The sequence below is a fragment of the Micropterus salmoides genome, unplaced genomic scaffold, assembly GCF_014851395.1.
Source record: "Micropterus salmoides isolate LMB-PRFRI ecotype aquatic unplaced genomic scaffold, ASM1485139v1 Ms_hic_scaffold_19, whole genome shotgun sequence".
Lineage (NCBI taxonomy): Eukaryota > Metazoa > Chordata > Actinopteri > Centrarchiformes > Centrarchidae > Micropterus > Micropterus salmoides.
Window position 1 is genome coordinate 12820287 of NW_024041039.1, and position 10921 is coordinate 12831207.

The 10921-nt window shown below is 42.9% G+C and overlaps 1 protein-coding gene across 2 annotated transcripts in view; it reads left to right on the forward strand.

Annotated features, from left to right (window-relative positions):
- hs6st1a (heparan sulfate 6-O-sulfotransferase 1a) overlaps positions 1–10921 on the forward strand; it is a 55293-nt gene that overhangs the window by 40370 nt on the left and 4002 nt on the right. For both annotated transcript variants that reach the window (XM_038728269.1, XM_038728270.1), the window contains 3 exons: positions 6584–6806; positions 8011–8259; positions 10374–10696. In XM_038728269.1, the coding sequence (XP_038584197.1) occupies positions 6584–6806; positions 8011–8259; positions 10374–10696 (795 nt within the window). The remainder of the gene's footprint in view (positions 1–6583; positions 6807–8010; positions 8260–10373; positions 10697–10921) is intronic.

The following is a 10921-nucleotide window of genomic DNA, read 5'->3' on the forward strand; positions in this document are numbered from 1 at the left end:
TGTGTTTTGCTCTAACCAACCAGTAGCAAGTGGTATGCTCTTTCCACTGTCATTTTCAGTTGACACGGTTTCTGGGGCCAGTCAACTTTAACTTTATTTCTCCTTAATTTGGTAGTAGATGATATACCCATTTTTCCTCTGTTCTCTGACTGGTCGACTGTTTGCAAAACGGTGAAAACAGGCATCAACACCCCGGCTGTATTTGAATCACTGAACTAATCAGAGATGTGTGCGGCTGTTGAGAGGTTTGCACAGGCCTCAGTTTCCTCCACTGCAGGTTTGCTTTTCACTGCTTTCTGCCTTTCTTTTGTGAAGCCCAACACCACTTTTAAATGTGCTGACAACAATGTAGACGAAAATTGCAGTGAGTCCAAACTTTGTTTTCAGGAATCAATAAGTAATATCCAGAAAAAATGTGCCCTCCACACTGAATAGAAGATTTTTATTTTTTAGCACAGCCACAGTGTTACAACATCATGTGTTTGTCAGCATCAACACTCAGCATGTGACATTTACACATGCTTCACCTGGTGTGGATCCCAGGTCGACCCCTACCATTAATTGTATCAGTATGTACACATCAAATTATTTACACAAAAATTTCTAAAAATATCAATTGCATATCTATCAGTAGGGTGCAGACAATTACTTGGATCTTTAAAATCAGGTTACTCTAAATACAGTGATGTTGGGTTGTGAATAAAGATTATTTTCATAATTGATTATGTTCTCGACAAATGGCTTAACCACTCGATCTATGAATTGTTGGTAAATAGTGAAAAAACCTAAGATGTGTCGTGAAAATGCTTATTTTGACAGTCCAAAACGTAAATATATTCAGTTTATTATGACATGAAAAAAGTAACAAATCATCACATTTAAGAAGCTAGAATTAAGGAATTTTTGCTTAAAAAAGACTTAAATTGATTTTGGTAACTGGTTAATTGTTTATCAGTTTGTTCTTATGTAATAACATATAATCAATACATATAACTAATCCAATTTGGAAACATGATCAACATATAACAAAGTAAACTGTTGTAAACAGATAGATGACTCACTATTATTCAGCACGTTCAACAGATGCACAAGAACATGAACAAACATCACTTAGTAACCCAGTGTATTAGAATTGATGGATGGAAATGAAAGAAAGGTGTTTTCTTCCCCTCCTTCTCTTTACTCTTAGGGCGTTCACACCTAAAGGTCCGGTTCCTGAATCGAACAAGTGCGAGAATGATTGTTTCAATTTTCCAGCTGATCCAGTTTGCATTCACAAAGGCAGAAACTCAAACGGCCCAAGAAAGTGTAAATAAAAGCCATGTGATGGAAATGGCGTTTAATTATTGGTCATATAATCAACTGAGAAAAAGACAGCACACTCTTTCTACCTGGATATCATCATGGAGCCCCGTCAGGTTCATATTGGTGTGGTTCGGCAGTGCAAATCACCGGACTTTAGGTCACGCATGTGAATTAATGAATAATCTAGTATTTTTAGTATTTTTATTTTCTTTCCATATTTTGATTGTCGCCTCACAGCAAGAAGGTTGTGTCAAACCCCGGTTGCCCCGGCCTTTCTGTGTGGAGTTTGCATGTTCTCCCCATGTCTGCGTGGGTTCTCTCCAGGGCTTCCTCCCACCGTCCAAAGACATGCGGACTAGGTTAATTGGAGGCCCTAAATTGTCCTTAGGTGTGAGTGTGAGCGTGAGTGGTTGTTTGTCTATGTGTGGCCCCGCCTTTCGCCCGATGTCAGCTGGGATTGGCTCCAGCCCCCACAACCCTGTACGCAGGATAAGAGGTTGACGATGGATGGATGGATTTTGATTGTAATATTTCTATTCTTCATTATCATCATGAAATCACCTCACTGTTTGACAGGTGTACCGCACCAGTCAAACTCTTCACCTTCTTTTAATAACCACCAAGGTAAATTGGCAAATGTATAAAACGTATTCTGATAAATATGAAATATTATAAATACAACAATAACGCATTAAATAGTACATTAATAATAAATTTGTGCTATTTTAGATGACACATACAATGGTAGTTTCCTGTGGTTAGTTCAAATGGTGTTCACACCAGAAATTAACCCCTCCGGAGTTAACTTGACAGTGGTCCGAGACCACATCTGGCTGACCAGAGTGCGGTTGTTTGGTGTGCACCAGAGTCCGAGTCCAGCGTTCACAACAGCCCAAACGAACTGCACCAAGGGGGTAAACACTCCAGGGCTCTGTTCACCCCGACTAAACAGGGTCGGTGTTTGAGTTCAGGTCCATTTTTAGAGGTGGGAAAAGAACTATGTTGTTAAGTGGATTGGGTTTCAGCAAATATCCGCAAACTATTAAGAAATCATGGATGCTTTCACGGTGGGCTGCCATTTTTGTGTCTGGGTACGTATATGTGTGGCTCATACTATGAGCCATAACCTTATATTCATACAAGGCCTCTAAACTTTTTCACGCTGTCTTGAGGAAAAAGTGCTTGCAGCCGTACTTACGTATTGCAGCCTCAAACCACCCCCAGTATTTCTTGTGCTCCTGTTGTTGCTCTTGTTGCTTCCCTGTCATATAAAGAAAGATTCCAAAAATACCCGTAATTAGCATGAAACATTAACTAAAAATGGTAACACAAGCATGTGAAATTGTAGCCCTAACCCTAATTAATCATTCAACTGTTTTATAACCTTCCTAACAACACTAACCAAAACCAAACTGGTGCAACGAAGCTATTTAAACCTCACCGTTGCTCAGTTTGTGGCGGACCCTCCAGGACATTACTCAAGGATCGTGGTTTGAGATTTTAACAAAACCAGCTCCTAGAAGGGAGAACACATTGTAATCAGGCAGAGACACACCTACGCCGGGGGACGAGGATAAGTGATGGGCTGAAAGAAGACGAGTGACAGAAAGAGGAGGGAAAAGATTCAAATGGAAAGGGAAGAGAGGTTAAAGAGGGAAGGTGGAGGGTGTTGAACTGGTGATTTGTGACCCACAGGAAACATGCAAAGGCTCATTTTCTCGAGCTCTGAGGTACCATAACAGGCACCAGATGCTGTGTGTTTCCTCTTGATAACGCTCAGAAAATCTCACATGTACTCACACTGACTCACTTGTGCACTAGAATTTGACCAATGTGGCTTTTTGAGGGCCGAAACTTGTAATCTTTGGGCTTTCCTTTAAATTTGACCATTGTCATACCAAAAATGAGGAAGAATTACAAATGTTTAGTGTTTCCTCCGATAATTGTACTCTTGGCGAGGTGGAAAAGCTCTACAAGTGTCTCATTCTCACTTATTTACAGCTCATGTACACACAGATGTGCACAGGAAATGGTAGATATGGTTAGAAAGGGGGGGGTCAGAAAGCCTTGTTAGCATGACGTGTTTTCCTTTTTTCTTCTTGCGTTCAGTCGGTCAGACAGCTTGAACACTTCATCTTGCGCTTACAGCCACTGTTTTGTTTTCAATTATAGTGATCAGGAGCAAAAAACAGAGAGGAAAATGTGGAGGGACAAAAGACAAAACTGTCCTTGTTCAGTCCGAATCCCGCAGCGGTCCAGACAATAGATTGATCACACCTCTCCCTGCCAAAAACTCCCTTCTTTATCAGCACGCTATACACACAGGATAAGTCTCAGCATTTAGTGGACATGTTTGACACACGATAAATGCAGTTTTGAGTGTTTTTCTTTTGTTTTTGGGATGGTGCAGTGGTATTTTTCCATTTGTTGTAGGAAAAAAGGAAAAGGGCATACAGGGGGAAATTCTGTGAAAAATGTATCACACGTTTAAGCCTAGACTACAAGAGCTGCTTCTCCCAGACTGCAAATTCCCGCACTCAGCCGAGGGATGATGTGCTAAAAATCTTGACGGTGAAAGATTGAGCGCTGCATATTAGCTTTGAAGTTAATTTGACAAGTGCGAGTAGGCTTCAACTATAAGCAATATCACCTGTGAAAGAAATATCTGCTGTCGCCCCAGAGGGGTGTGTGTGTGTGTGTGTGTGTGTGTGTGTGTGTGTGTGTGTGTGTGTGTGTGTGTGTGTGTGTGTGTTGCACGTGAGAGTGATTGAGAAAGTGTATGTGTTGTGGTGTGAGTGAGTGTGTGTGTGTGTGTGTGTGTGTGTGTGGCTTGAAACATCATTACCTTGGGATAAGAGTACACGGCCAGACATCATTAGGCTTTAAGGCGAGAAGGTCTCCACGGCACCAGTTTTGCAGTCTGCCTGACCCAGCAGACACAACAGGCGGGCCGTTTAAGATCATTTATGTGTGTGTGTGTGTGTGTGTGTGTGTGTGTGTTTACGTGCATGTTATTTATTTATTTTGGCTGGTAAAATGCCTGAGCCTTCATTATAGCGGGAGCCATAACTTTGATAAATCACTTGGGCTCAGGGCCCTCACTGCTTTCACAGTATTAGAAAACTAATTGAAATTCTCTTCCGCCCCCCCCTCACTCTCGCTCTGTCGCGCGCTCCCTCTCTCGCGCTCTCTCTCTCGCGCTCTCACTCACTCTCTCACTCACTCACTCACTCACTCACTCACTCTCACTCTGTTTTTCACTCGTTCTCTCTTGCCGGCCAAACAGTGCCTTGTTTTGTTTTTTCAGTAGAATAGAAGCCAAAAGGGGGAAAATGTCATCACTGATTTAATAGGCGTAGTCTCACTCAGAAACACAACTCGCACACACTCACACAAAAACACACACTGCACTCTGGGGAGTGTTAGGAATCCTGATAATGTCATCATAGGAATCTCCATAATGTACCCCGGTCTCCTGCAGGCTCCAGCTTGACTGTGCTGCTCCTCTCCTCTGCTTTTGATTAGATTGGGGATGAGATTTTAGGTTTAGGTTGATGGGATTTGGAGTTTAGTTACTTGTTTCTATGGCCGTGATCCCCCCGCTGTCTCTGGATTGAGGGTCTGTTTGGTTCGTTGCCTGAGATCTCCCAGCTGCCACTGGATTTAGGGTTTAGTCGTTTCATTGTCCATGATCCCCCTGCTGTTACTAGATTTGTTTCATTTGCAGGGATCTCCCCACGCTGCAGCTGAATTTAGGGTGTGGTTGTTTTGTTGCGCAGGATCTCCCAGAGGAAATTTGTTTAGGCGTTTTGTTTTGTCATGCAGGATGTTGTTGCCGCTGCTGGATTTAGAGTTTGGTTGTTCTGTCGTGCACCATCTCTCAGCTGTTGCTAGATTTAGGGTTTAGTTGTTTCGTTGTCAAGGATCTCCCTGCTGCCACTGGATTTCGGGGGGGTTTAGCCACTTCTTTTTAATATCCAGACACTGCTACTGTTTGTGTGACACTTGGGGCTTTGTGTCCACCCCGCAACCCCTCCTCTCTCGCCCTGTTAGCTTTGTAGTGTGAAGCCAAAAGATTTAGCAATGGTAGCAGAGAGTCTGTGTGTGAGGCGGCTTGTGTGGACCGGATGATTTCGTGGACTCCTGTCAGCACACAAAATTCTCCCTGCAAACATTCCTCTGACGTGATGCAAGCCCAGGAGAGATGGGCAGCGTGTGTGCCTGTGCGTGTTTTTCGACCGGCGGCATGTGTCTGTTGACCAGACAAATCCATACCACTGCTCCCAGACACACTGCAGGCACATAACCACACACACACAAGTTGCATGTGTGTGTGGTTAATGAGGATGTGTTGATTGATTAGACTGCAGTAATTAGCTGGAGTGTGAAGGCCTGGAAAGGTCTCCGCTCTGGTGGGAGTGTCCCCTCTGGAGAGACATTGAACTGTGCTATGCACCATTACGTTACAACACCACAGTCCCATCCATATCTCAGATACGAGATGAGTCATCTCTCGGAGGCAGACTTGGTGTGAGACGAAAGGAAGGATGTTTGCTGTGTGTGTGTGTGTGTGTGTGTGTGTGTGTGTGTGTGTCAGAGCCTGAGACATCAGGATGTTTGCAGCGTGGAGATGTGTGTTACAGAGTGAGATGTGCTTGCGCCAGCAGTTTCTTTTCCTGCACAGGGTGGCCTGAACGCTGACCCGATCCTCTGCCTGACAAATCAACTCTCTCCTTCGCCTTCTCCTCCCGCTCATTTGTAGCTTGACTTCCTGTCTGCTGCCTAGATTTCTTATGGGCATCACAGTGCTGCTTCTAGTAAATGCAAATAATGTGGTATTAAGTATGACAAACTCCGTCTGTGGCCTTCCTCCTACTGTGTTGTGGATGAAGAATGAAGTGCTGCAGTAAAGCGTTGTAAACAGTGCCATCACGTGGGCAACAGGGGCATTACACATGATGCAGCGATTTCTGAAAGAATGATCGCAGCACATTTTGCTTCTAACTCCTCATCTGTACTGTTCCACTTGATCTGAATAATTAAGAAATGACTCCTTCCCAAAGGAAAACGCACATTACACACTAACACATGAGCTAGTTTTTCACAGGTTCTGTTACAGATTTCTTAATGTGTTGTATGTTCACTTTTTTATTGATAGATACATTTTCTGTGCAAGTAAGGCTATCATTTATTAATGTAAAAATTTTTTTCTCTTTCCCTGTTCTGAGTCCTACCCTCGCTTACGTGGCTTCCTACTTCTTTTTTATGCCCCCAACAGAAAGTTCTACTACATCACTCTGCTGAGGGACCCAGTGTCTCGATACCTCAGTGAGTGGCGGCACGTGCAGCGGGGAGCCACATGGAAAACCTCCCTGCACATGTGCGACGGACGAACCCCCACGCCCGAGGAGCTGCCCTCATGCTACGAGGGCTCCGACTGGTCGGGGTGCACCCTTCAGCAGTTCATGGACTGTCCCTACAACCTGGCCAACAACAGACAGGTAAGGGTGGGGGGGTGGTTGGCGTTCAATATGATAAATTCTAAGACAACCACACCATTTTTTGGGCTTAGCTTTTGGTCTTCTCTCGGCTCTCATTTGTGTAAATACTCTGTTTTACTGCAAACCACTAATTTCAGTTTTGATGCTGCCGTTTTGGTAACCCGCATCTCTGAACCTGAGCCAACTTCTTTCCCATCTGCTAGACTGTTTTTGTTTTGTACCATTTGCTAGTATAATAAACCCTGTAAACCCTACAGGGAGTATACTCTGCAGACAAAAATAGATAAAATAGTTTGGTAAATTTTCACACATATTACACAGTAGATCAATACTGATTTCTTAAACAGATTGCGAAAGCCACGCAATCACATTATTTTCCATTATTTTCCACATCGACAAAATATTGATTTCAGAACTAAAAGAGTTAAAGAAGAAATTTGAATCTGTTTTTTGAATTCTCACAACCAGACTCACTGCAATTCCAAAATATGTTAAAGGTATAAGATAAGCCGCACACACGAGCTTGCACTCTCTCTCACACACACATACCACATACACAGTAAGGAGTTCACCTGCTGGCCATAAACACCTCAAATTCACATCTTTTCTCATGCTATCTCAGTCTCCCACCTAAACGTGCTGGCCAGCTTATCTCATCTGAGCCTGAGGCTGTTATTACTCGGGGTCCAATGACTTATGAATGTGGCGCACACACAAACACACACTTGAGGCACCCTGGTGGACCAGCAGGCTGAGGTGCACACAGTGTACTCTTGTGAATCCAAATCCGTATGCAGTCCCTGTTCCTATACTGTAGCACAACAGCTCCAGAGTGCACTCAGAGTTGAAGGGATCTCTAATCTTGGAGCAAATCCACCAGAATCGAAACTGTTATTTTATTATGTAAAATGCCTGATTAAAGGAATTTGAGAGGAGAGTGGTTACTAAGATGTCAAAAGATCATTACATAACATAAGATTTATACACAAACTACCGGAACTCAAGATAAGGGCTGCAACTTATAATTTCTTTCATTATCAGTTAATCTATTGACTGTTTTTCATTTTCTTTTTTCTCTTTTGATGATGTGATTAATCATTTTAATCTATAAAATGTACAAACAAAAAGACTAACACAGAAATCCAAAAGAGGTCAAACCTCACCTGATTGGCTGTCCCTGATTTTCTGTTCCTCTTGTCTGTAGGTTCGTATGTTAGCAGACCTGAGCCTTGTAGGCTGCTACAACATGTCCACGGTTCCAGAGAAAAAGAGGGCCCAGCTTCTGCTGGAGTCGGCCAAGAAGAACTTACGAGACATGGCCTTCTTTGGTCTGACAGAGTACCAGAGGAAAACCCAGTTCCTGTTTGAACGAACCTTCAGGTTGCGCTTCATAAGGCCTTTCATGCAGTACAACAGCACCCGCGCTGCAGGGGTGGACTTGGACAACGCTACGGTCAGTGCTACTGCTCCGTCATCTTTTGTAAATATAGTTCTGTAGACAGACAGCAAACATCCAACAGAAAATGAGATTATAAGAGATATAAGGGAAAGTCAGTGGTAGAAACTAAGTACATATATTTAGATACATTTAGGTACTTCCATTTTCCATTTTCTGCTACGTTAGTCTTCTGTTCCACTATATTTCAGAGGGAAATATTGTACTATTGTACTACTACTTACTGTTCTACATTTATTTGACAAATATAGTTACAAGTTAATGTATATAATTAGATCTTCTATAAAAAAGCACACAATACAATGGTAAAGATTAAGCTAGTGGCTCATGAGTCATGTCCCTTAAAAAAAGATTGGGAACCAGTAGGACTAAACTATCTAACTGCATACAAGTATCTGTATTTAAAACTAGTTCCACCTCAACACGTCAATGCCTAAGTTTGCTGATAATACTGTAGTTGTACTTAAGTAGGATGTTAAATGAAGGGTTTTTACATTGTTGTATTGGTACTTTTATTGAAATAAAGGATCTGAGTACCTCTTCCACTGCTGAAAACACCGTAAATAATGCAGTCTTTTGTACAACTCTGGTATGTATGGATTTTCCTTCAAAAGGATTAAAGAGAAAATGTCTTCTTTTCTCAGATAAGCTTAGTTATGGCCAACGTCTATAAACATGGCAGCCACAGCACATTCAGTAAGGAAAATAAAACAAACCTTTCAAAAAGAAACAGAAAATGTGAAAAGGAAAGAAACCGAGGGTAAACACAGCGGTCTTATATTGCTGTGAAATGAGTTGGGAAGACTGTCACTTTAAAAAAAACAGCGGCTTCAAACATGCTCTTCACACTTTGATTGGTCCAGTGTGGGAGTTCTTAAGCTCAATTTTCCCAGCCCAAAAAATATCCAGTACACAGCAGACTGGTGATTTATACATCAAAACCAGTTTGGAGGATAGAAAATAAAATATGCCTTCCTGACAGAGGCTGTGGAAATGTGAACCAGTGGTTATTATCACAAAGAAGTCAGGACAGGCGGGGGAGGCTCTGTGTGGCATTTTGAGTGAAAATTAGTTTTTAAAATTTGCTTTAAAATGAAACGCATCCAAAGGCACTGTGTGAAATTGTGACATTATTTAATTATTTATCAGCAGGTGATGAGACTAATATTTACTTTACACTTTCCTGCAAAGCTGCTGAAAGCCCACTTATACCCTCGTGGCTTGAAGATCAATGAGTCAGAAATGACTCACTGGGTGGTGCTGAGGACTTGAGCTCAGTGCTGTCTTCCATGCTTTGCCCCCCCCCCCCACTGATACTGCCGATCAAACATCTCTAATTTAACACTGGTGCAACGATTTGCTTCCCTCTGTTGTTGCACACATTGCCTGCAAAATGAAATCCAGCACACCATCACAGATTTCTAAGGGATTCTCTTAATTAAACACATTTCCCCCTGCGTGCTGAAGTCACACACAGCAGATGATGCACGCCAATACAGCCAGCTGCATTGCACAACCAAACATCAAACATGCTCCTGTTATCTTGCTCCACATTATTTTTTTCTCTGTTCTCTCTCTATGTAGACGTCCTATAAAGCTTTTGTACAAATGTCATATAATTGGGCGTTTCCATTGCAGGAACTTTAACAGAGGACCAATAACCTTTTAAAGGAATTCAGGATATTTACCTGCGTTTCAAGAAAGAAACCAGGGGCTAAATTTAGTCCCTGTACAATAGTTCCAGGTGACAAAAACTCCCTGCTTAGGATAAAGTTATAAAATGCCTTTCGTGTCCCGGGTCTCCTTGTAAGGTGCATGTGGAAATGGAAGGATAAATATGGGTTCAGTTTGTCTAACGTGGAGACAGATGTTCTGGAGTCTCCTTTTCCACCTCTGCATGTCTGCAAAATTGTGTCTCATTATGCGTCATCAGTCCAGAGTTTAGTTGCTTAGTTTAGTTCATAGATCTTGCATCTATTTCGCCCCAAAAGGCTGTAACTTATCCTTTGGTCTTTTCTTTCTTCTTTATGTTCTTCTTTCGTTTCGCCTTTTTTACGTCTTCTGTTATCACTGCCTCTGAGTTAACTTTAAATTTGCTCCCCTCTCAATAGATCCAGCGCATAGAGGAGCTAAATGAGCTGGACATGGAGCTTTACGACTACGCCAGGGACCTGTTCCAGCAGCGCTACCAGTACACCAGGCAGCAGGAGAGGCGGCAGCAGCGCATCAAGAACCACATGCAGCAGAGCCACCAAGGCCTGGGCCTGGGCGTCAACCTGTGGCCCTCACACAGCCGGCAGAGCTCAGTGTCGACACTGGAGGACGGGGAAGGGGATAGAGAGGAGCGGGATGAGGGCGAGGAGGGAGGCAGAACGGAGGAGGCGGGCAGCAGGCTCCCCACAGAGGACTACATGAACCAGATCATCAACCGCTGGTAGCAGCAGAGCAAACACACAGACATATCCTCACATATGTAATGTGAAATACATACACATATATACACACACATACACAGAGAGTTGCTCTTGCATCAAAGACCCAAATGACTGACAAATAGACTTTACCAGAGAGTTGGCAGAGAGTCCAAGTGGTTGCTATGGAGACCTGGGATTGCATCAATTCGCATTATTGCAGTTTTCCCAGTTGTTATTAGCACCCG